Source organism: Epinephelus fuscoguttatus, linkage group LG11, assembly GCF_011397635.1.
Source record: "Epinephelus fuscoguttatus linkage group LG11, E.fuscoguttatus.final_Chr_v1".
NCBI classification, from domain to species: Eukaryota; Metazoa; Chordata; class Actinopteri; order Perciformes; family Serranidae; genus Epinephelus; species Epinephelus fuscoguttatus.
The window spans coordinates 29,035,662-29,062,493 of record NC_064762.1 but is presented as its reverse complement, the minus strand read 5'-3'; the positions used below and the strand labels follow the sequence as shown (position 1 = coordinate 29,062,493).

The 26,832-nt window shown below is 38.2% G+C and overlaps 1 protein-coding gene across 1 annotated transcript; it reads right to left on the bottom strand.

Moving 5' to 3' along the window:
• Positions 1 to 6,249: 6,249 nt before the first annotated feature.
• rfx6 (regulatory factor X, 6) lies at positions 6,250 to 26,259 on the bottom strand. The gene is made up of 20 exons (XM_049590792.1): positions 25,839 to 26,259; positions 23,179 to 23,338; positions 22,290 to 22,413; positions 21,758 to 21,819; positions 21,579 to 21,656; positions 21,293 to 21,320; positions 19,367 to 19,474; positions 19,136 to 19,213; positions 18,917 to 19,030; positions 18,741 to 18,790; positions 18,183 to 18,342; positions 17,947 to 18,091; positions 16,951 to 17,060; positions 16,721 to 16,838; positions 14,927 to 15,049; positions 13,990 to 14,196; positions 10,000 to 10,315; positions 8,389 to 8,759; positions 6,804 to 7,004; positions 6,250 to 6,706 (listed from the first exon to the last, which is right to left on the bottom strand). The coding sequence occupies exons 1-20, from the start codon at positions 25,993 to 25,995 to the stop codon at positions 6,537 to 6,539; spliced, it is 2,880 nt and encodes a 959-aa protein (XP_049446749.1). The 5' UTR covers positions 25,996 to 26,259; the 3' UTR covers positions 6,250 to 6,536.
• Positions 26,260 to 26,832: the final 573 nt, after the last annotated feature.

Below are 26,832 nucleotides of genomic sequence, written 5' to 3'. Positions count from 1 at the left end.
TTATCTGCAACGATTCTGATAATAATGTCAGCATTTGAATGATTTTCCAAGGTAAGATTCCAATATTTTTTTGTTTTTGATTATCAAATGTTAAATTTTGCTTCTTTCATATGTCTAATATGAGTCAGTGAAAAAACATTTTATAGATTACAGATTACATATACAATAATATTAGCAAACACACTACTAAGACAAAATATTAGAAATTTCTAAAGTGGATGATGTCTTGTGCAAAGGTCAACTATATACAGTATCTCACATAAGTGAATACACCCCTCCCATTTTTGGAAATATTTTATTATATCTTTTCATGGGACAACACTATAGAAATGACACTTTGATATAAATTAAAGTAGTCAGTGAAGTTGTCATGATGACAACTACTGCAAAAAACCTGAACATGTACTTACAGAGAGCAAACAAGAATCCATAGGTCTCCAAGGCTGCAGCCTGCCCATACAACAACAAAACAGCCCAGCAAAGTAGCGCCTGTGAGCCTCTGGTCAGGGCAAAACAATCTGCAGGTCTCAGCAGCTTGAGCCTGTCAGCCTGTGCTCAGGGTGACCCACACTTTGAGTTACAGACACAAATCTTCTCACACATTTCCGGATCTCACACAGCAGAAGAGTAGCAAAAATCACGTGTACAAAGAGAGCCAACTGAGAGGCCCGACTGTGTAAAAGCTGAAGACATAGGTATTTACAAATCTGTCTACATATTTACGGATCTCTGTACGCATTTGCAGATCTGTGTACAGATCTACAGATCGTTGTACAGATTTACAGATTATTGTACAGATTTACAGATTGCAATACACTTGCAAATCTGAATACAGATTTGTAGATTTTTTTTACACATTTACATATCTGATTACGCACACACAGATTCTAAATACACATTTACAGATTTTTGTACACATTCACAAACTTTATTACGCTTTTAAAAATTATTTTACATATGTACATATCTGATTACGCACACACAGATTGAGATACGCATTTGCAGCTATTTTGCTACCATAATGGCCCCATAGCTTAAGTCTACTGTGATCAAACTGTTACAGACACATGAAGGAGCCGCAGTGTTGCAGCTCAGGTCCATTAAAACAACAGTAATGACAGTAACAAAGTCCAAGAGTCTCTGGATAATATTTAACATGTATAAAAGTACAAAGTACAGTATGGACATTATGTAACACCCTCTGCTGCATCAAATATTTAAATAACTTATATAACATAAATGTTTAAGCTTTTACCCTACATTATTATACAGATATAGTTTATTGTATATTATGTACTGTGTTGTTTTTACCCATCACCAAGAGAAATCATTAATCATTAATCAATGAATTAAAAACTCTATAAATGTGACAAACAAGCAAACAAAACAAAACAGTGCAGATCATTGATTTGTAAGAGATACACCATCTGTATGGAGTCTGGGATGTGCCACTGGAATAATAATGTAACTTTTTGTTTTTTAATACTAGTCAATTATTAATTCAGTACATTAAAAAAAAAAAAAAAAATTTAAATGCATTGATCCTAAATTTGCATTTAACAGTACATTAAAGACTGAAATAAAAATAATATATGAAAAGTTCATTAAAGATCAATTAAAGATTATATTTCCTTTTTGTCCTTAAGTGTATATCAATATCAATAAATGTAATGTAATATGTGAACTCTAAATGTTATAAATGCGAAATGTTTAAATGTTATAGCATTTAGTTCCAGTATCTAATTTGCAAAACTGACTTTTTCAGTTTGCTGGCTAATAAAATTCTATGAATAAAATGGGAAAAAAAGGAATATATATTGGATAGATGGTCTAGTATAGAAATAGATCATTGTAACACTAATGGTGTCATACAGTATCTGTAAGTCAGAGATTTCTCTTCTTTTCATTTATATTTTTATAGGAGGGTTGTGACTGCCATAAACTTGGAAATAATTGGAATAAATTTGAACTGTATAAAAGACTGAAATCTCTGACAGCAGAAACAACACGCAGGAAGGTTTCCCCTGCACCACAGTCTGTGTTAGAGACACATATGGAGGCTGTCTCAATCGACTCTAATGCAAAAATCTGGTTAAACATTGGCCCAAAGTTTGCCTTCCGCCTTCTGTTGTTTTTACACTAAAGGTCCGCCAATTGTTGGTGCCATTATTGACTTAGTAATTAAAGTATTTTAACGTGGGGATTCTGTAATCATTACATATGCCACCATCTGTCCCTGCCCCGCTGCATGAGCACCTGAAATGGATTTTTCCTCCTGAGTAGATAACGTATAAAAACCAATCAAGAGGGGAGGGGGAAGGACGGAGGATGGCCACGTCACTGCCATTCATCTAAAACACTCTGACTCATGCCATTGTGTGTTTTTAGTTATTGGATTTTTATTAAATATTTAACTCCGGTCTGTCAGTTTGATGTATGAGGTTCCTCCCTGAATATAAATTCATTAACAGAGCCAAGAAAACCTACAATAATGTACTTTTATGTCTCTCAAAAGACTTCAAAATTAGCCTACTATTATGGATGATACTTTTATTTTGTATTTTCATTAAATGAAAAACATTCTATAAACATAAAACTATTGAATTGTATTTAAAAGGACGTTTTAACCTCTTTATGTGTCATGATGTGAAAATGGCCTCTCTCACAGGGACTAAAGACTACAGTTATTATTTACATTCAAGACAAACCACTCTCCAAGTAGAGGACTAAACAGAATAAGGAGGACAATATAAAAGCAACCAAAAATGTCCTAACAAAAGGCAACAACAATATTTATAAATACTTTGAAACCTGGAGCAACATCACTTTTCCTGTGCTACTTTTACACGCCTTTCATAAGTGGCGATTTTTTTTGGAAATACGTCCCACAAATTGCAAAACAGAATAATGATAAAGAATAAATAGAAATAATAATAATAATGATACGTTGAGAAATGATTTTGAAAAAACAGGGAAAAAAGGAAAAACTAGGGAAAAACTGTATTTATGATTATAATTATTATAACATTTAAATTTAAATTACATTACAGATTTTATTATATTTTTAAGCACTTTTACCAGGTCATTTCGTTATTTGTTGATTTTAACTTTTGATTCTTTTTTTTAAAATAATGTTCTTATTTTTAATTTTATCTTTTTACCAATTTCTTGCTAATTTTTTTATTCATTTCTTCTTTTAGTGCTTATTGCCTTCTTCCCATGATTTAAAAAGAAATCAAGCCAATTTTCTCAGGTTTCATGGGGTTAATTTGATTAAATAACCTCTTTTTTTCACATCATGATATCAAGAGGAATATCCAAACAGAAGTGCATTTCTTCAAGTCACATAGCTGTTAGACCCTGCTCAGTAATTGACAACATAACATGTGCAGTAAAGCTAAATTTAATGAAAAGATCAATGTAATTTGATTAAAAAATAAAGGGAAAATAGAGAGTCATCCATACTATTCAACATATATGGAGAATAAAGTTTACAATCTTAAATGAACAAGAAATGAATTAATGAAATGGGTTTAAATGGAGATTTTCTCTGTCTCTCTCTATAATTCATATTTAGTTACATTTTGCTTTCTAGGAAACTTACAGGAAAATGGCAGACCCATAAAATAAAGTTTACAGCGGGGGTGTCAAACTCATTTTAGTTCAGGTACCACATACACCGGACCTGTGAAACCATCAACCATTGCAAGGTAACAAGACAAATATATATGTGTGTATATATAACGTCTATATGCAGTATGTCTATATGGAGTAAAGATGTTTGATTTTCAGGATGGGTGTAGCGTGAAATGTCCCTTACTCAAATATTATATTTATACAGAGTCACCATGTTTCTAATGCATCTGTTCAGAACATGGTGGTTCTAGTTTTAACCATTAGTGAGGTGGCTGTTCTGTTTCTTGAGGCCAGCTGTATTTTCCTACGTACTTCAGGAGGTTTGTCATATTGGTACTTATTGTAAGTGACTATTACATTGATTATCCAAGAAAAATCTGTCAGAATATTACAACAGATTATAGGCGGCTGATGAAATTGGTGGACAAGAACATCCTAGGTACGATCATCTCTTTGTTATCCAAAGGGCTGGATGAGATCCTCTGGCCATCCTACAGTAAATGCTTTTCCATCAGTGCAGCGGACAAAAACATTTCGGTGTCATAAAACAGTCGAGTTCAGTGAAATTTACAGATGTTCTGGGATCAGTCTGGTAAAAGGTTTGAGATTTTTACTGAAGTATGTTTAGTCAGAGAAAACAGACTGTCGTGTTCCAGCCTCCTTTGATCTTATGGTTTTATGATGTCCCATCTGCTCCGGCACCGACAAACTCAAGAGGAGACATGTTTCCATGTTTTACTGAGGTCACCATGGTGTGATATTAACAGCTCCCTCTCATACACCCGCCCTCCCTCCTTCCCCCCCTCTCTGTTGGTTCTTGTAACATTTTGGTAAACACTTTTATCTGACTCATATCTGCCCTCCATTGTGCCGCAGGGAAAGCAAATAATTACAAATGAAAACCTCCCAACTTTGATCTACAATCTTCAATTGTGATGCTGTCGTGTAATCTCGGAGTTCAGCCATTAAAGAGTCGTGTGTTCGGAGCTCTGACACATGGTCTTTGAATCGGAGGTGATAAGGACTCTATTGGGGTCTCTATTATTGACTGGAAATCAATCTGCTGCGGAGGCAGACAAAAGCAAGCGCACAAACTGTTCTCTGTACTCTTCAGTATCTCTCCATTATTACGGCTAATAAGTAAAAGGACAAACATCTAACCCGAAGGGACATAGTAATATGTCATGTAGAGCTGCAGCAGCTAATGTATAGCCACACTAGCCGCTAGTCTGGATTAAAATATTTTAGCAAGTATTACAGAGATTGTCATGAAGTTTGAGCAGACGTTCATGGTTCCCACATGATGAATCCAAGTGACTTTGCTGATCCCCCTGACTCCTCCTCTTTAGCGCCACAATGAGGTAGACATTTTTGCCTTTTAGTGAAATGATCTGACATCTTTTGAATAGGTTTGCGGAGAAATTTTGTGCCGACATTTCCTGTTTCTCTCTGGATTAAATCAAGCTTTGGGGATCCTTTTTACTTTCCATCAGATGCCCATCAGCAGATGTAACCACGCTAAACTAAGATGGTGAACATTCTAAACATTATACCTGCTAAACATTAGCATGTTAGCATTGCCATCATAAGCATGTTAGCATTTAGCTCAACAGCCCAATTGAGAGCATAAATGTTGGCAATGTACGTTCTGAAAACCACAAATTTGTAAAAATTTTATATGTAGCAGATATGTTGAAACATTATGTTTCTTTACAATTACATCAATTTTATGTTGTGACAATGCTGTAGATAGCACAAGATTAGGTCCAAGCACAAAAATCACTTGGTTGGGGTTAGGAAAAAAGTCATGTTTTGTCTTAAAATATCCAGATTGGTTGCTAAAAACACAGCTGCTTCTGTTGTTAGCTGCTTTTGGCTGCTTGGCTGCCATCTCCCTTAAGTCTCCCGCTACCCACCATTCCTCCTATCTTCCTCTACCCATCTATTGGATGGATTGCTTTGAGATTTTATGCTGACATTCACGTTCCCCTTAGGATGAAATGTTATAACTTTGGTGATCCCTTTGACTTTCCATCAAACACCACCACCTGTGAAATATTGTGAAATGTCTTGGTTTATGACCAAATACCAGCAGACATTGAAACATTCCCTTCAGCATCAGCTGTTTATTGCTAATTAGCAGATGTAACCATGCTAACACGCTGAACTAAGATGGCAAACGTAAACTTTATACCTGCTAAACATTACCATGTTAGCATTGCCATTGTGTCGCACACTCTGACTCCATATGCATTTCTTTTATTCTGATGATGACCTTTCAGCCTTTGCACCTTCTTCAAGATCTCTAAATTACTGTCTGAACTACTAAAGAGTGTACTGTACCATATGTCTGTGCAGAGCAGGTGTGAAGAGGTGTGCTGTTAGGCTGCTTTTTGCTTGTTGTCGTGTCAATAAATACAACACCACTGTGACTAACAAATATTTATTTACATCAATTTGCAGACAGATGAAGTGGAAGCCCTTAGGCATCATTTAGGAGCAAAAGTTTATGATTATTTCCAAACTGGAAAAATGATCAATTGAAAAATACAGCTGTGGATATGAGACAAATATCTGTGTCAAAGTGACTGTGGTTATAAATTGTATGTCTTTAAAGTAATGATCCTAATTTTCATACAAATAAATATCTTTGCTCTCCTCTTTAGGTATATAATACAGTCGGGGATAAAAATATCATGTAAATCTTTCTAAGTCTTTTTTCTTTATCTCTCAATGCAGCAGTGTCCTGGCTCCATGCTCATACTGTACCTTACAGTTGGATGCTCTGGATTTGAATGTGGCTGGCTGTACTCGTCACTTACGTACATTCTGGATCTGATGGGAACTGGACTCCAAACATCAGGACAGATCTCCTGAAAACGTTTGTGTTTTCTGCTGCGTCATTGTACTCCCCCTGCTCCCATGAAGACAGTATTGATGGGAGGCAGCGAAGACACCAGGTCCTGCACCTCAGAAGAAGACGGCACACGCTGCTGAGACAGCAATGCATCCTGGGAGGTGAACGGAGAGGGAACTCCAAACATGCAGGGAGCAGATCCTGACGAATGATCTGAGGAGGAAACAATAGAAATGCAAGATGTAATTTACATCCCTGGCCATCTTATAGATTTCTTTCATATTTAAGTGTTGAGAAGTTTAAACCTGACCTGCTCCACTTTCGGCATCAGTGAAATACGCTCCTGTTGTTTTCCTTCCAGGTTCGTCCAGGATGTTGAGCGGATCATGGACTTCAGAGTACGGTGAAGGGAACGGGCGCAGGCTGCCGACGGTGCTGATAACAGATACGTGCTGGTCCACCAGTGATGTCATACGCTGGCTTTCCAGGTAACTACTGTTGCCATAGTAACCTGCCACAAGTTAGGCATTGAGTTCATGTTAGTATTTGGGGCTATTTGGATTGTGCACATAGAATAGTGGTTCCTAACCTGGGGATTGGACACCCTAAAAGGGTAAAAATAAAAATCTGGAAGGTCACTTTTTGCTTTTTGACAATATTATACTGTTTTGTTTTATATTCTATATTGAAAGACTGGATTCTTTCAAGTGTCACAGTGGTGAAATGGTTTGCACTATGGCATCACAGCAAGAGGGTTCTAGGTTCAAACCAACCAGCAGTCAAGAGCCCTTCTGTGTGGAGTTTGCATGGTTCTCCTGTGTCAACGTGGTTAGTTAGGTTAATTGGTGACTTTAAAATGCCTGTAGGTTTGAATGTGAGCATGAATCATTGTCTGTCTGTCAGCCCCATGATAGACCTGTCCAGAGTGTACCCCGCCTGTCACCCACTGTCAGCTGGGATAGGCTCCAGCCCCCCAGCAACCCTGAATGGGATAAACACTCACTGATAATGAAAGAATGGATTGTTTTTCCTCTGTGCATCTCTAAATGCAATCAAATTCTCTTAATTATTTCTTTTTTAAAACTTATTATTCTTGAAGAGTACGGAGACAAAACAAAAGCCAAGGCTGGGAACCACTGTCATACTGTACAGACTGATAAAAGTCAGCAGTGAGAGTGTGGCATCTTAACATATTGCACAAACACAATTTAAAATAATTCTGCAAAATTTTTTGTATGGATAAATGGGCATTTTGCTTCCTTTTGGCAACATAACAACAACAATAGTGATTTGTTCATCATGAAACATAGTTTAAGATTTTCAATTTGCTGTCTTTAAAGCCTACCGAAGACTTTAATAGTCACAGGAAGTGATGTGTGTTATGTTTTTTGAAAATAAATTCAGACTGTGGCTAAAATAACTTCATATAAATAAACTTTAAAATCTAATGTATTGACTTTCTGTCAGCAGAAACTGACAATATGCAAATATTTGCAGCTAAAAAACACAGTACATTGTAATAAGTGAGTTTGTCAAAAGTCACTAAATTCAAACTGAGTTAGTAATACTACGTAACTTTTACAGATTTCCCTTAATTTTCTAATATTGCATTCTTAAAAATTACAAAATATGTTTCCAGTCTGAAGGACAACATCACATTGAATAAATATTCTGTACCTTCTTATTCTGACTCTTCCCTGAGGCCACATGAGACTTACATTGAGGGAATTATTTAAAGCTAACACAGCACGGTGGCACCTCTACATCTAATAAAAATCTTCAGGCCTTCTTGTGCATTACTTAAAGTTTATTTCCCTGTGTCACATCACCCACCAGGTGATGTGATAATGGCAACAGACTACTTCCCAAATGAATGCCACAGTCTGAGTTCTTACCGCCATGTCCTGCAGCAGAGTACGTCTGTCCCTGACACCCACCGCCCGTTGGGTTCAGTCCAGCCCCCACAAAGCTGAACCCCTCTGCTGAGTCCAGAATCTGAGCTGCCGTCTGAGCGTCCAGTCCCTGTTCAGTCTGAGCTGCATCTGAGCCTGAACTGTAGTTGGATGTGGGACGGACCACAGAGCCGTAAGTTGTCAGGGAGCAGTTTGTGCTATTAGATGAGTGATGGGCCGACGGGTGATGATGGCTGTAGAAGACGTCTTTAGTCAGGTGCTGGTCGTTGAAGGAGGGGTACCGGGAGAGGTGGTAGGCCAACGATGACGCCTGAGACTGAACTGAAGCCAAACACTGGTTCTGAGTTTGAGGCCTGAAACACAGAGAAAACAAATCTTAACAATGACATCAAAATATATTTTATTTAACTGTCAGATATTTGAAAATTCAAACATGGACGGGAACTTGACAGTTGCCAGTGCCACAGTTTGGTATGTTGCTGTGGGCGACTAGTCCAACACATGCTAATATGTGGTCACCTTTTTTCTCCAATTACATAACATCCAGACATTCAGGAGGTTTTCACTGACGCTGAATAATCCACAAAGGTCTCCTTCCCTTCAAAACCAACGGACCAGGGGTCTCAATTCTAAAACAGTGCATAGGATCCATACTAAAAAATGTACATACAGACAAAGGACAAAACTGGTGTGTGCCAAAAAATATTCAACAGTTTCTACAATCAGGGTTCCACCTCACCATCTGCATCGACAGTTTCTTGTCTCCAAAATGTCTGTGAGCATGGGTCAAAGTTTCTCCCATCAAGTCTGCTTTTATAGATCACAACTTTTCCATGGGAAGTGCTGTACGCCTCTTTCAGGCCTTGTTTTGTGCATACGCAATGTTTATTAATGAGACCCCCCGATCATTTTAACTGCTAGAAACACTGAATAAAGCAGTTTCACATTACTAATCGGTGTAATTTCTTACTACGGTGGCCGGCGTGGAAACGCGAAAATGTGAAATCACGAATGGCCCTATCTGGAGCCAGTGTTTGGTTTGTTCCTTCTGGGCTACTATAGAAACATGGCAGTGCAACATGGCAATCTCCATAGATGAATACCAGCTCCCTATGTAGATATAAACGGCTCATTGTAAGGTAACAAAAACACAACAATTCTTATTCTCTGGTCATTATATGCTAAGAAAACATACTTATTATATTATATTCCATTTTTGCCAATATATCCCTGTATCCTACACACTGGACCTTTAAATCCTTTTAAAAATAATAATTAAAAAAATTACATTTCAATATAATACCTCCAGTGGAGACCTTATTTAATGGCAATATATTTTTTAACCAAATTTATGTTAAAAATTAAAATCTCCATGATTTACCATTTCATAGCAATATGGTAAAATGAACCAAAAAAAGCCAACAATAAAAATCACAAAAAGAGAAACATCTGTGTTTTCATAATTAAAATTTGGCACTAGAATCATATCAGGGTAAGAGCTAATCATTACCTTACAATAGAATATATTAAACAAAATGTGACAGCCCTGAAGTACATCAAAGTTGTAGATGCACAGTCCTAAATGAAGCTGACCTGAGTGCAGGCTGGTAGTTTGAGGCTGTGGAGCCCCCAGTGGGAGGGAAGTAACCAGAGCTGGTCTGAGGTAAGCAGTGGTACAGGGTCTCAGGGTAAGAAGAGCAGGGGCTGGGCTGGGTCATGGTGCTCAGAGTGGACAAGCAGGAGGAGGAAGAGGAGGAGCAGGTGGAGGAAGAAGTAGGAGTAGTAGTAGTCAGGGGTCTCCCTGTCATGGGCCCCTGGTTGATGACGGAGCCTCGGTGCACTAACGCTGCTGGAGAGATAGGGGGCGTCATGAGAGGGCCGCTGACCTGAGAGAAGTCCATCTGACCTCCTGAGTGTGAAGAGGGGAAACGCACATGGACAGGAAGTGTTAACATTACAGGATCGTTTTATACGACGGAACTGTATTATACATTGAGAGCGTTAATATAGCAGCGAACAACAAGTCACACTCCCTCTGTGTGTGATGTAATCCGAGCTTATCGGTCTAGCTAATCGCTGCCACTCTCTACTGTGCTCATACAGCAAGTTACAGCTGATAACACTTTCGCGATGCATGGTGACTGAACAGCATTATCGGGGAAAGGTAACACCCATTCTCCAGTTCCCCCTTGGTTAACACCTAGATTGAGATAAAGTTTGGGGTCCCCCAGGGGTCAATTTAGGGTCCAACTCTTTTTAATCTCTACATGCTTCCTCTGGGGGACGTCATCAGGAGGCACGGCATCAGCTTTCATAGTTATGCTGATGTTTCGCAACTGTACACTGCCGTGTCTCCTGATGACACAGGGCCAATTGATGCCCTTTTAAACTGTATTTTAGATATAAAGTCATGGATGGCAGCGAATTTCCTGCAGCTCAACCAGGACAAAACAGAGGTTTTAGTCATTGGTCCTGAAGGCCAGAGAGAAACTTTTACCAAAACTACAGGATTTTAAACCAACACAATCTGTAAAAATTCTGGGTGTGATTTTTGACTCTGAGCTCTGTTTTATTCCACATATTAAAAACATAACAAAGGCAGGTTTCTACCACCTTAAGAATATAGCCAGAATCCGCCAGTTTCTCTCTCAGGCCAGCACGGAGGTGCTGATATATGCTTTTATCTCCTGTAGGTTATATTATTGTAATGCCCTGCTCTATGGTCTTCTCAAAAAGAGTATCTCAAATCTACAGTTATTACAGAATTCAGCTGCACGAGTGCTGACGAGGACCAGAGGGCGGGAGCACATTACACCAGTTTTAAAATTGCTGCGTTGGCTCCCTGTGCGCTTCAGGATCGATTTTAAGGTTCTTTTATTAGTTTTCAAAGGTCTTAACGGTCTTGGGCCTTCTTATTTATCTGACCTGCTTTTACCATATCAACCCTCGCGGACCCTGAGATCCTCCGGCACCAGCCTTTTAACCATACCACAAGTTAGGACTAAAACACACGGGGAGGCGGCATTTAATTATTATGGCCCCCGCTTGTGGAACAGCCTGCTGGAGAACCTCAGAGCTGCAGAGACTGTTGATGTTTTTAAAAAGAGGCTCAAGACTCATCTTTTTAATCAGGCTTTTAACTGATCTCTTTATTTTAAATTCCTCTTATAACCGATTTATCCATCTATTATCTATTTTTTATTTATTTTTTATATTCTTGCCCTTCCTCTTTCTACGTTCTTATCTCATTTAACCTTTATCTTTTGTTATTTTAGTTAGCCTATAGGTTTTAGTTTTGATGCATTTTATGTCTCTGTTTTAGATCATTCTTACCTAGCTACTAACTCAATTTTATGAGCTAAATAGCTTTTTGTTGGGTGGGAGGGTTGGGTTTTCTCTTTTCTTTTTGTTTTCTGTTTGGATCTTTGTTGTTTTTAACCTCTGTGAGGCACTTTGTGTTACTGTTGTATGAAAAGTGCCATATAAATAAAGTTGATTTGATTTTGATTTGATTTAGATTTGTCGGTAGTTTTGGCATTGTTAGCACTGTTTGCACTGTTAGCGCTGTTAGCTGCTTAGCCTCCTCCATGTTGAGAACTGTGTGCAGGCAGCCTAAATCAGACTCTAAAAAAAACACAGATCTGCTCTAAGTGTCATACACAGCTCCTGAAAGCTGCACTTATACTATTGCTTTCTGCAGCTCTATTTAGTTTAGTTTTTTTTTTAATCCTGTTAGTATCCCCATTAGCTAATGCCCTTGCATCAGTTTATGTATAATGACTGTGGTCTCACTAGCATAGGTTGCACAACGTTTAAGGAGATTGTGAACGGTTCAGTCAACCTTGCTTTCTTTTCACTGTGATCACAAAGGTATGGAGCACCCAAAGTCCCAAAAGGTGATTTCACTCACTCTTACCTAACAAGATAAGAAACATCACCTTACTGGACTTAAGCCGCCTCGCACAACAGTTCTTTTTAACATGACCAAATAATAAACCACAGTTTGCCTTAAAGGGCTTTTCTACATATGAGACCCTCTGTCTTTGGACCCTTACGGCAGATATGGACAAACTCCCTGCCAACAACAGCAACAACAAAAAACCCTTTAACAGGGAACAAAATGGAAGAAACCTCTGAAAGAGCAACTGAAGATGGACAGACGTGCAATAGCATAGGCCACCATGATAAAATTACAGTCCAGACAATCAATATGACATACGACCATAACCAAAAAGTTGATCAGGATAATGTCATTCATCAAACACTCATTTTGATAGATATCAATAGATTTAAGTATTAATATTGTGGAAAGTAGTACAGTTTAGATTTAATATCATCTTCTGCATAGCATTGCCCTCAGGCAACAAACCACATTTTCAGACCTCACACTGGCCCTTTAAAAGAAAACAAAATGTTTTTTTCAAATAATGTTACCAGACACATCTCTGGCCAATGAAATGATGAGTTGAAGGTGGTGTGCCATTCATTTGGGGGCAGGAAACCCCCTTTCAGGAAGCAGCACCACATGGGACAGATCGCCACTAGTAGGTAAGATAAATATCACTATTTTACATGTTTACATTGAAATAACTGTATATAAAAAAATACTTGCATGTGCATGAACATGTAAATAAGTATATTTGATTGTTTGAGTACTTATTTTGTTTTTATTTATACAGTAAAACTGTTTATTTTCATTCGTCGCCTCAAGGCAACACTGTGCAGTTAGCCCAATTTTTTTCAGGCAATATAATGCATTAGCATATGTGTGTAGAGATGTGTTTGTATGCATTTAAATGATCATAGTCAATGTTTTTTACTTTACAATCTACTGATACTTACAGGACATGGACATAAGAACATTTTACAGCAGAAAGCAGCAGGAATGTGCAGTTAGGGACATTCCCTCAGAGTGTGAGGACAGTGAGCTGTCTGACAGTGACAGTGAGGGAGTGGATCAGGAAGAATGGATCCCTGAGTCAGGTTTGAGGGACACTTAGGGGCTCAAGGGTCAGTTAGGGGTCAGTTGGTAAAGTAATTGTGTGTGTGTGTGTGTGTGTGTGTGTGTGTGTGTGTCCTTTTTCTTCTTTTCAGGAGAAAACCAGCCTCAAGACAGTGAGTCTGAGACAGAGGAAGAGCAAGGAGATGAAGATGAAGAGGAAGGTGAAGTGTCTCACCTCCCAAGATGGAGAAAAGTCCACAACGCCAGCATCAATGCCTACCCAGAATGACAGGGCCATGAAATGTATGAAATGTTGACATATGAAATTTATGAAATGTTTACATTGTTTATTTGTTGTTTGTTTATTTGTTTATGCTTGTTCCATTAATAAAACTTATTATAGAAAACCTTGGTGTTTTATTACCCTCGTCGTACAATGTTGCCTTGAAGCAACAAACCAATATTTGTTTGGGGGGGGGGGGGGGTCAAATTTTGTGATTGATGTATTATCAGGGGCCCCAAAGCTCCCCCAAAATAGAGTGAAATATTTTTTTCCCAAAAAATTAAAAAGTCATGCAGTAGAGGGTTATGTCTTAGGGCTGTACAGAAGACAAAAAATGTTGCATTGTATTTTGTTTTACCTGAAACTGTGAACCCAGCAGACTCTGTCCCCTGATAGATGTTGGTGCTTGTTTCCAGACTTTGCTGCTGATTGGTGGGCAGAGACATGTAGGCGTGTTCGCCCAGAGACTCATTCTTCACTGATTGGTCGATTGCAGCGTTGGTCTTGTTGCGATTAGCTAGGAAGCAGGAACTGGGAGAGGCCATGAACGCTGCTTTACTTGCATCTGAAAGTTAACGTCACATCATCAATAACAACATCTGGTGAAACTTACTGAAGCAGGTACCGGTTGAGCGGTTGATGTTGATGTCAGTGATGATGATTTAGTGACACTGTAGGACCTGTTCTGTTGTGTGCAGGGATGTAATGTAAAGATGATAGAACTAAAAAAATAATTAATTAATCACACTTTACTACTGTAGCACCGATTCTTGAGGCACTGAGATCATTATGTTGAAAATCTGCAATGCTACGTCTTTCCAAAGGCTGAGAGTTGAGGACTTTGCTTTGTTGGTCCTTGCTGTGGATAGTTCAAGCATCACTATATCACTAACATAAGCCAACCAGTGATAAATGCTGAGTGAGTGAGTGAGGAGGGAGCCAGTGTAGGGCAATCATTTTCTTTGATGCGGTTGAGCCAGCTAGCCAAATTTTCCTCTGTTTTGTGAACAAGTTCAGTAATTAAATAACTAAGAGAACAATTGGGTCTATAGGGATTTGATGTCCAATCATGTCAGATATCACTGTTGTCATTTTAACCTAAAATTCAAACACTTTTTTACATTCTCAGACCATGTGTAAAAAAGTTTCAATTAGTTCAGGCTGGCAAAAAGAGCTGGGATGGGGCTAGGGCTAGGAATGGCTTTGGTGATGTATTTCCTCTGAGGAGTCCAACATGCCTTATGGTATATGTTGAAATGGATCAGCTGTTCAGTGTTTGTGTTGATGCTTGATACCTGCATTTTTCATGTATTTGTCCAGCAGGTTCTGCAGGTCCTGCTCCTTGTCGTTGTTGAACTGAGTCTCCAGAGCCAACAGGATGTATTCGTCCAACAGCATCCTGATCAGATGGAAGGAACCTGCCAGTGTCCAAAATGCAAAGAGAAAAGAGGTCATCGTGACTGAGGTGAGACTTTGTGTTTACCTACAGATCAAACTTCCAGAGAGATTAGACGACCTCACTGTGTCTTCTTCTTTATTTACCGTGTGACCTTTAGGATCAAGCTGTTCTTTGTTTGACCTGCGGGGTCACAGCTTTAAAACCTTCTGTGTGTGTTTGAGCTTCACCGGGAGTCTTCAGACCAAATGGTTAGTGTTTATTCACGTACATGTTCTATGTGTGTGTGTGCGTGTGTTTGAACAGAGAGCACGCGACCCGCAGATAAGACTTTGTTTAATCAGAGTCTGGCCATTACAATTTATGGCACTATTGTAGCAATCTGCTGCAAGCTGGCTTGTATTAGTATTGTGTGTGTGTGTGTGTGTGTGTGTGTGTGTGTGTGGACTGAATGATGGCGAAGAAAGGAAGACAAAATTAATCAGCTCAGTGACAGTTATTAATTTCACAAACAGTTGTCATTATGTTCAGTTTGTCGCTTTCATAAATTGTGTTTTGATGTTACCTGATTAACAGGTTTGTTTGCACCAGTTAGACCATATTTCCCTTCTGGTATCTTTGAGTTGAAAGGTATACATTATATACTCATATCGTGATTTATCAGTTTTAGTTCTGTTTGCTCTGAAAGACAAAAAAACACTTTGTTTTTTTTTGTTTGTTTTGTTTTTGTGCTGTGAAGAAACCTGACCTGATGGCAAACAAGATGAAATACAAAAGAAATGTTTGATACCACCAGTGTACTCATTGATGGCCATGCTAGTTTACAAAAGTTAGATTTAATTCTGATATTAAATGAGGTAAACATTTATTGGTGTTACAATTTAACATACTGTTTGCAGAAGCATGTAAAAGTCTGGTCACCCCAAGACAAATTAAGCAAGACTAAAGAGCTTTTGCATTAAAACCTTTAGCAATATCAAATGTATTATTTAATTCAATTGTATTTAATTTAATTTAATTTAATTTAATTTAATTTAATTTAATTTAATTTAATTTAATGTTATTTTATTTCATTCAGTTTAATTTGATTCATTTTATTTTTATTTCATTTTATTGTGCAGCAAACTTTTTTCTGCATTTTTCACTTTAGAAAATTAACAAAGCATATAGTTTGTTTAGGAACAGTGGTGGAAAAAATACTCCTTTACTCTTTACTTAAGTACAAGTAGGAACACTACAATGTAAAAACACTACATGTGAAAGTCATGCATTCATAATCGGAAGTAAAACTACTCAAGTACTTGCATCAAAATATTCATAGAGTACAAACAGTAAAAGTATTCGTAATGCAGAATGGCCCATTTCAGAATAATATTGTTGGATTATAATTATTGATACTTTAATGTGTAAGGATCATTTTAAACAGTGTTGGGTGGCTTAAACTATGAAAACATGTCATAATATTTTTTTTAATTATATTGTGTTCTAATAATCAAGTCACTAGTAACTTCAACTGTAAAATAAATGTAGGAGTAAATAAGTACAATACTTCTCTCTGAAATGTAGTGTAGAGTACAAAAGTAGCATTAAATGTAAATGCTCAAGTAAAGTACAAGTATTTTAGTCTTATACTCAAGTAAAGTACTTAAGAAAATGTACTTTGTTACTTTCCAACACTGGGAAATCTCCTTACCAAAGCTGGAGGCATTGTTGAGCGTGAGGTTGTGCATCACTCTGGCACCAAAGAAACTCCACCTTAAGAGGAAATCCTGAGCTCGCTTCTTTACTGATCGACCGCTCTGCTTCCCCGGCTGGTCAGAGACAGAAGAGACAGAAAGGACAAACTGTTTAGTCTCACAACAGGACATTTTGCAGGACAAATACTGTACGAGTCCACACAGTGCCAGGTGGAACAGCTGTTACCTTGATGACTTTATGCTCCACGACTGAGTCCAGCCACTCAATGAAGGACTCCACTGTTGCGTTCTTTCTCAGCAGCTCCTTCAGCTCCTGAAAGACGGTGATGGAGTCATCTGGAAGGAAAGAGACAGAGGAGACAAGCTGCGTCATTATTAATAAAACAGATTCTCATTCCTATATTAGACCGATAGAAAACAACTGCTGGTTGTAAAAAAGCTGTATGAATGCATCCTTTCAGAATTACATTAGTCTATGGATTTGCTGATGAGAATCATCTGATAATAATTAAAAATGTAAAAGAAAAAAAAACATCTATCTCAGTTATGATGATGTAGATACGTAGAGATTCCATTTTCATCCAGTTGATTTTAGAAAATATGAGCTAGCTGGCACATTTTGGAGGTACTTTACTTGACTTTTAACGGATGTACATTGAGGATGCAATTGCCCCAAGTGATTACATTGCAGGGCGGCACGGTGGTGTGGTGGTTAGTACTGTCGCTTCATAGCAAGAGGGTTCCCGGTTCAATCCCGGGTGTGGGAGCCCTTCTGAGCGGAGTCTGCATGTTCTCCCCGTGTCAGCGTGGGTTCTCTCCAGGTACTCCGGCTTCCTCCCACAGTCCAAAGACATGCAGGTTAATTGGTGACTCTAAATTGTCCGTAGGTGTGAATGTGAGTGTGAATGGTTGTCTGTCTCTATGTGTCAGCCCTGCGATAGTCTGGCAACCTGTCCAGGGTGTACCCTGCCTCTCACCCAATGTCAGCCGGGATAGGCTCCAGCCCCCCCGCAACCCTCAAGAGGATGAAGCGGTTAGAAGATGGATGGATGGATGGATTACATTGCAGCCTGCTTCACTTGTGCAGACTGCTGCCCTCGCTCCATACTGGAGCAGTTTCAAAAGTTCTCATTTGTCACTCAGACACAAACATGTGGGAAAACTGGGACCAGAAAAATGCCAGATACCAAAGACGTGAGTACTTCTTCCACCACTGTCTTACACTCAGAGTAGATGTCTGGGTCCTGGTCTCCAGCAGTGTTTACGCTGAGCAGAGGCTGTGAGCTGATGCTGCTGAGATCCACATTGTCGATATCTGACACCATGCTGGTCACTACAGCCTGGTCGAACAGCGCCGGACGGGCTATCTGAAATAAAGACCTCAGAGATCATTATCATGTTTATTTTGAGACATTAAAGTATACTGTAATCTATTCTGCTCTTCAGTGAGTGTCGTACCTGTGCCAGGTGTAAAAACGACGTCTGTCTCTTCAGGGAGGAAACAAAGTGACGTGCTATGGGGAGTTTCTTGGCTGCAAGGCATTCTGGGAGGTTCTCAAGGGAGGAGGCTAGCCAGTGCTCCCAGTGTTTGGCAAAGTTGCGGATATCTGCCAACAGACTGTTGAACAACATTATACAGATCTCCTCTGAATTCCCAGTAAGTTAATAAATCAATAATTCAGTGTAAAGATCTGCTGTTTTCATCTTTTTTTTATATCATTGTAGCTGCAATAATGTCTTCTGGGTCAGACTGGACTAAAAGCTGCATCCTCGTCTCGACAGTACAGAAAGAAGGTAATTTTGTATCATAACTGAAGGGAATGACGGCCAGAATTCAACATTAAGATCCAGGCATCCCAAATTTGGCTGAAGCTTTTTGCCAATCAGGAAAGTTCCTTCAATCACGTTCATGTTATTCTGGGATATGGAAGTGTTTTATGGCAAATAGGCTTCTAACTTTGTAGCACCAGCGACTACTTTGACAATAACACATGAAGTGAAGTTGAATTAACAAACCTTTCAGGCATCTCCTGCATTGTAGCAGGAATCAGAACATCTGTTAAAACCTGAGAACATAAGACACATCAGTAAAACAAAACAAAAAGGGTTTATTTAAACATTTTGAACCTGCCATTAAAACTTGTTATATAAATGTCTGAAATCCCAAAACAATATTAGCATTTCATAACAACCTTATAGAGGATGGAGTCACAGACGCAGAAGATGTCAACTATAACGGGGTTTTCCAGCAGCGGCAGCAGGTGGTCGGGCATTCCCTGCCAGAAGTGTAGCAGAAAATTCTGGATCTGAAACAAAACATTTGAAGAGTTATATGTAGTTTGAGCAGATGGTAAACAGTTTTGCTGGTTTTACTCTCAAATCAAATACTCCCATGTTGAAGTAATTATCACCTCCTCAAAGTTGACATTAATGGCGTTGTCCAGGATGCACTGGCAGTGAGTTTTATACATCATGATCAGAGTGTCCACCTGCAAAGAGACAATGAAGATCTGACATTAAATTAATTCATGGACACACTCCATTAAAACCAGTCAGAGAGATCACCAGGCATCTTGTTTGTTTATAGTAAATACAGAATATACTGTATATTGAAATTAAAGTGGGATTTATTTACCACTGACCTTTTCTCTGGCGATATTTCCCTGCAGCAGAAGATGCTGAGCATTGGGGAAGTCTGGGAGCAACGTTCCAGTTTTGGAGCTCAGAGAGTATTTCCTGGTGAAGCCTCCCTGAAAAATATAATAATGTCAGGCCCTTTTTCCTTGAGTTGATCTTGACACTGATTTTATTATGCCTCTGCGCAGGTGATGGCCGTGGCTGGAGGCATAATGTTTTCGGGTTGTACGTCCATACTTTCATCAAATCCTTGTAAACGCAATACCTCAAGAACGCCTCAAGGAAATTCCTTCAGATTTGGCAGAAATGTCAACTTGAACTCAATGATGAACTGATTGGTTTTTGGTGGTCAAAGGGCAAGGTCATGTTGTGTGTTGTGTAGGGCCGTAACGGTACATGTATTTGTGTCGAGCCTTTCGGTACGCGACTTTTGGTTTGGCACGACCCTGTACCGAATTATTGGGCGCAGGATATTATTTTATTTTATTTTGTTTTATTTTAATTCCGTTTTTGCGAGCCGAACCATTTAAAATATCTAGTTCCCCGATGGACATAATTGAGTGATGGACCGAGTCCGACCGTAAATCTCCGCTTTCACTTTGTGCAGCACATTCTCGCATTTTGACAACATGGCAAGTGAGTCTGACGAACCTGAAGACCCACCCTCAAACAGTCCTCCGTTTGGGAACACTTTGGTTTCAGGGTAAAATACGAAGATGGAAATAAACAAGTGGACAAGACAACAGCAGTGTGTCGACACTGCAGAACAGCGGTCGGGTATGTACTTGGAAACACGTCTAACATGCTAACACATCTAAAGCGACACCACCCGAGTTTGAATGTTAACCGGCACGACTAGAAAAAGCAATCTGGTGCAAACTACGATATCGTCGTCGTTGAAAAAGAAAGAGCGTTTCCCTGACAATCGCGCTAAAGAAATAAACAACGCCATTGGAGTTGAGTAAAATTGTTTAAGCTGCACTTTAGATATAAGCATGTTTTGTTTACTGCACTTTAACAAAGTGGGAAAGCTAAGTAAGTTCCTAGTAAAACTGAATCTGAGCATTATTACTGTACCGAAAAAAAACGAACCGTGACTTGTGTACCATTACACCCCTAGTGTTGTGTGCTGGTGTTATGTGCAGTACATGAGTGGCTGATGTGTAATATGTATTTTTATGTTGTTTTTTTTTTATGGTGTATGCTTTTCATTTCTTCTGGACTGTTATTGTAAGGCAACAATACTTGGGCAGCTTCTGAATCCAAGACAGATTTCCCTGTGGGGACAATAAAGTGTATTGAATTATCGTATTATGTTGTATCATAAGGATGAACTGATTTTGGTGGTCAAGGGTCAAAGGTCAAGGTCAAGGTCAACTTAACACACTCTGAAAGTCCTGTTGTTGCTTACCTCCTGTTGTTTACTTTTGTACCTTTGCGCAGTTGTGTAGAAATGCACTTCATGAATTTTGTTAATTTAGGGAAAAGTTGAACTCTCATGAACACAGGAATCCCATGACAAACTTTCAACCAGAGAGGGCAATAAAACTCTACTTTCCAGCTTGGTGTTAAATACTCTTTAAAGGTATGCTATACAGGATTGCAGGTTACTGTTTGTAAACACACTTGGCAGCAAAAGTGAAAGTGCCACTGGTACCTGGTCACTACCCTCTTATAGAGCCCCAACATCACCTGAGCACTATGGGGCTACACGCCCATAAATGTCCCAAACACAGAAAATAAGAGGGGGAAAAAAGAAAATACAGGCAGAAAAGTGGAGTCTTTGCAGGAAAATACACCACCACACACTTCTAGGAGGTCATACTGTAGGTGATGGCTGAGAGGGATTACCTCCGTATGAATCTATGCATTGGTTTCAGTCATAGCCCTGCATAGTCTATCTTTAAGTAAAAGTTTCCGTTTTCACTTACCTCATTCTTGAGCTTGCTCCCTGAAAATCTGCAATCAAAGAGACAAATTGCCATTTGAGTCTATACTTTTCACATTAATGAATGTTGATATGTTTTTGTGTAATTTGAGTGATACATTTCCAGATTTATTCCAGATGGACTGAACAGATGAACTTATTATTTAACATGAGTTTGCAAACTATAGATGACATGATGACACACACATACATGGACTTATTAGGGGAAAAGAGTAACAGCAGTTGTGACATTGTTGTGGCTGGTAAAAATGGAGGTGTCATCTGCAAACCTGGTCAAACCTTTTCCAGAGTACACAGAGTGATAGTAAGCGCTGCTTTCTTTGATGCCAATTCCATAGTAATGATATCTGTGTAATGCCAAGAAAATAATAGCACATAATAACCATAATTGCAAAGATTACAAAAAAAACATTTTAAACAACATTTTGGAGTGATATTTTTCATTTACTTGGAGTGCCCTCTGGTGCCAAGTCTTCTTGTTGTTAGAAGAGGAAACTTCTGTCGAATCGTCTGAGGAGAACAGGAGGTAAAAAAGTTCTGATTAGATCAATCAGTCATCAGATTATTGTCACTGGATCAGTATTAGGATTCTACAGTGTGTGGACAGTAATTCATGTTTGATGAACAGTATGTAATTGTTGTAAATGTACTGTTATGTTTTTAAGTGTAGACTTCTAGGAACATTTTCAAGACTATCTTTAATAAATTCTCGTACTTATAACGAGACAAAATCAAACTGAAATCAGTGTGCAAGGAAAACTGAAATAAATGTTAAGGATCATGATGTCCACAGATTGTCACGTTTTATTAACACTAAACTGATTCAATCTATGAGTTTCCCCTTGTTACCTAAAACTAATATACAGCCTAATAGAACATAAAAAAATCGTCAGATACTGTAGATCTCTGTTTCTGATTGTCTAGAAGACATGTTGGACAATAAAGATGTCATAATGTGCTCTGTTCAAACACTCACAGACCTTTCCAAATGTAGCAGCACAGGCCGGCTCTAGTTTCTCCTTCCTGCAGAAGTCCAGGTAGTGAGCATAGAGGATACATCGAGGCAGACACACTCCTTCACACACGATGTAATTCTCCTCCAGCCTGTAGAGAAAACGTCAGTGAGAAAATCACAACAATATCTATACATGTCCACTGAATACAGTAAATGCAAATGCTCACTGGATTTTAGCTCCACAGCAAAAAGAACTGTTACAACAACCAAAATACAGCTTTACAGAGGTGTGTAAATTCATAGTCTGGTTGCCAGCCTTGGTAAAAGTCGAAAAAAGGGAGGAAGAAATCACTTCCGGGTTGTCGTTTTGTTTGAATTAATAATCAGAAGCAACTAGGTAAAAATTCTTACATTTGCACCCCACAGAATAATTTTGTTTTGACTAGAAGAAGTCTTTGTGGAGCTGGGAAGTGCCTTCAGATCTGCTCTAAGTGTGAACAAATGACCTGCAGGTTTAGTCCAAAGTTTCGGCTTGTGAGATTTCATGCAGCCAAAAATGATTTTATAATGACACACAGCAGTTTATAAGTTCTTTAACAATTTTTTCAAACCTCCACAATCATGTTGAAGGATGGAGGAAGGGCAGATTCAGTGATGCAAAACAATGCTGACAACCAGCTGTGGAGATACTTTATAAGGAGTTCATTTGTAAAAAAAATCTAAAACGAATAAACCAAGACCAGTTTGACTGATATTTCCTGCAGTGCACAATAAAAAAAAAAAAAACACGATTTAGGAAAATAAATAAATAAAGCAGAGAAGAATCCTTTATATGTGCAGTATGTCACCCTGGACACATGAGTATGGATATTACTGTCCCTTAACTGGTGTAGTCCAGTTTGCAGTGCTCTTACCACTGCAGAGTGAGCTGTGTCTGTTTCTTCTTGTCCTTAATGATCTGACTGATGGTCTTCCTGGAGGGCGAAATGCTCTGTTTGATGGTCAGGTCAGGGTTAAAGTCCACCAGGTCCTGGTCTTCCTCAGAGGACGGCGTCTCATTACTGTCCTCTGCTTCTGTGATAACATACAGACAGGAATACAGTACACAATTCATAAAAGAGGAGAGTGCTCTGCCTTAAAAAATCTACTTCAGTGTCCTGAAGATGTAGGAAAGATGACTGATGATGAAAGAAGATGTAGGAAAAATCGAAAGGCAGCACAAACCTGAGTCCTGTCTTTTTCCTATATCACTTTGGGGGAAGCAAATATTGAAGTACCATAGGTTAGAGGTTAATCTATACCCTTAATTTCCTTACATAACTTTTTTTCAGTATGGTTGCCACTGTCTTACCAAAAGAGGGTGAAACAGTTTCTTCCTCTCTTGTGTAGCCACAGCCCGTACCTTCTATGGAAAACCCTTAGTTGAGTGCGGTATCTGAGGTGCTTCCTGCATCGTACTGACCTGTCCCTTCTTGTATTAACATTAATTTCAGTTTCAGAGTTTCTTCTCAGACTCCAGAGACAGTTCACATGCCTCCATCATCGCCTTGTAAGAGCTTAAGTTTTTATTTTTTAATTCAAACATCAGTTTTGAGGAGAATGTTAAGAAATTAATTTGAAGTATTTGTGTTTACCTGACCTTGACAAAGTGATTTGAGCTTTCATTGAGCACTCAACTGAGATTGTTCACTGGCCCACACAGTGAACTAAAAATTTGTTTGAGCAATTAAATAATGTGCCACTTTTTTCCAAAGAATATAACAGCTATTCAAAGAGGCCTACAGTAACTACATTTTGAATGTTATTTTGTTCAAAGGGAATGTTTTAATCACTTTTTGCTCTGAAAGAGTTTCTGTCTTTTGGAGAATGTGTCTTCATACAAACTAAAACAAAGGACACCCCACAGTGAGAGAGGAGACAAACCTGAACACTGTTAATGTCATGTCACGATGATAAAAACTACAAAGAATAATAGCTATGTAATAAAGAAATGAGAAACTGTCTAACAAGCCAAATTAAATTTGGAATAAATTTTCAATATTTAATTATAAACAGCAGAGAACAACATGTTATTACTAATATGTTATGTTCAAGAGCTCATAGACTCCCAGTATATCCTCCAAAACACTGGAGCCAACAGCTGCAGAGTTTGTAAGTTTATCATTTAAAACTACAAAGAAGAAAAAAGAATGCAAAATTGAATGTGAATCATGGAGGTCAACAATATTTTTGTATATTTTTCTTAATTTTGTGGGACAATTTCAAAACTTAAGAGCATCAGAGGATTTTAGCGAGTGGACTGGGCAATAGCAACAAAGTATAATTGTCGGAAGGGATGGTGAAAACAATGCTACTGAATATAAAAAAGACTAAGACTAGTGAATTACATCAATCCTTACACTGCTTATCCACGCTAAAATTAATCCTCTGGTTCAAGTTAAAAAAAGATTAAGGTAACAATTTGCGTGCATTTTTTAAAGTAGTTCCAATTGGCGTTATTGAGTCAATCCTTAGCCTTTTATAATCTGATAAACTGAATTAGTTTTGTACAACTAACATGATTTGCTTTGACCTCAAAAAACAAAAAAAATTAAGTTGAACCAACTTAACATTTATCCAAAAGTTATGCTGATTATGAGCAGTCAAACTGTTTTATTTAAGATATTCTTACTTATTTATTTTAATTCCATCCTACTCAAAAATATTTTTGATTTTGACCAGTTTCTTGAAATAAGTTGTCAACTAACTCAAACACATTAATTAAATAAACATAATTATTTTAGGCTGAAAACCCTCTTCTTTTTCAAGCTTTATCCACTGACCCCATGAATCATTTTTTTAGAGTGTAATGAACACATGAGTAGGGTCCAAGCCTTTGGAGGAAACAAGGTCTTGATGAAACAGTTCCATGTCTTAAAGTTGGAACATTTTGGAGAAATGCTGCCTGATTTTTGAAAAACAGCCCTTTGTGATAATCCTTTATACAATGTGTATGTGATATTTAATAGCTCTAATGTATGGACCATGTCTGTCTTTTTCTCTTTGTGCAAATCTAAGAAAAAAAAAGTCCTGAAAACCAGGAGAAACTTTATATATTGCACAATGACCTAAATCTTATATTAAAAAAAAATAAGGGTGAAAAACCTGATGAAACAAGGCTTTACGTTAGGCTGCAAAATATATGGGGGAAAAAAGTGTTTATTCTACATTTTTTATAACATTTACTCTTTTTATTTAACTTTATTCATGCACAGAAAACATCTTCCCTCCTGTTTATGTGTATCATTGTCTGTGGTCATGTATAGGGCCAAAAAAAGTTTGTGAACAAAATGGATGGGATCTTGTTGCTGTAGCACCACCATGTGGTCAATCTGTCTACTTTTTTTTTTAGCAAATTTGAAACCACAGAAAAACATTCAGATTTAAAGTGGAGACTGAGAGAAGATTATTTCCAGAAAAAGGGAATATAATGGTTAAGATATAAGAAGGATATTGATATAAAACAGTAACATATCAGCTCAACTGATCTGAACTCCCAGCAGCAAAAACTGATTGAAAGTGGTTGTTTCATTACCTGATTTAATCCCAGAATCATCCTCCTGACGAAAATGTGTCTGTCCTTTAAAGTCTGTGCATGTTTCTTCTGGTGAGCTGCACAAAGTCTTGGTTAGAGAGTGAATAAGAAACACTCCATCTCTGGCTGAATTCTCACTGCTGCGTTTCATCGGCATAGTCACGTGAAATAAATGTCGATAAACAAATCAGCCAAAGACAAAAAGGAAGAAGGAAAGTGGAGTAAGCCTGCTGTGAGAAAAAAAAAACAGTCCACTGCAGCTCATTTATCCTGAAGACTGTGAATCAGCTCTGAGTCTTTAAACACTGTTTGCCAATCCCACCTTCACACACATCCAGGTAAAAATAAAAAAGCTCACAAATACCACGTCCAGCATTTTTCATCCAACCAAAAGTGGAAACAACAGCACTGTTGATAAACCTGACGGAGCAGCCTTAGAGTAATAAAGCTGAGCTGTGGGAAGGCAGAGCTAATGAAGCCGTGGATGCATTCATCATATTTACAGAAGACTGGGGCTAATCCATGTTATTAATGATTAACAGAAAAACCCTCATCCATCTGTCCATCCATCCATCCTGCCTCACACACTCAGCTGGCCCTTTACACAAAGTTATATATGTAGAAAAAACAGTTTGCATTCACTTTATTTAGATTGTGTTGAAAACTCAAATAGCTGTATGTTCATCCTGATTTACTGTGTGGCAGCTGAGTAAGCGAGGGTTCATTTTCAGACTTCTACCTGTTTAAATGAAAATAAAGAAAGGTTTTGAAATAGTGTAAACAATGTTAATAGGCAAATTCTGTTGAAATACTTTTTTTAAGAGTATCTAGTATATTGGAAATGACATTATGGTATTTGTATAAGGAAGTAAAAGCAATAACCACGGTGTAGAAAGACTTTGTTACAAGTAAAAGTCCTACCTTCAAAACACTATTGAAGAAAAGGTTAAAGTATTAGCATAAAAATATCCTGAAAGAACCAAAAGTAAATGTA

Excerpts from the sequence above, each read along its gene's own strand:
- rfx6 (XM_049590792.1), bottom strand. The coding sequence starts at position 25,995 with ATGCCGATGAAACGCAGCAGTGAGAATTCAGCCAGAGATGGAGTGTTT. Across the intron at positions 19,031-19,135 it reads TTAATGTCAACTTTGAGGAG|ATCCAGAATTTTCTGCTACA; the intron begins GTGATAATTACT and ends GTTTTGTTTCAG. Across the intron at positions 15,050-16,720 it reads CAACAATGCCTCCAGCTTTG|GTTCCTTCCATCTGATCAGG; the intron begins GTAAGGAGATTT and ends GGACACTGGCAG.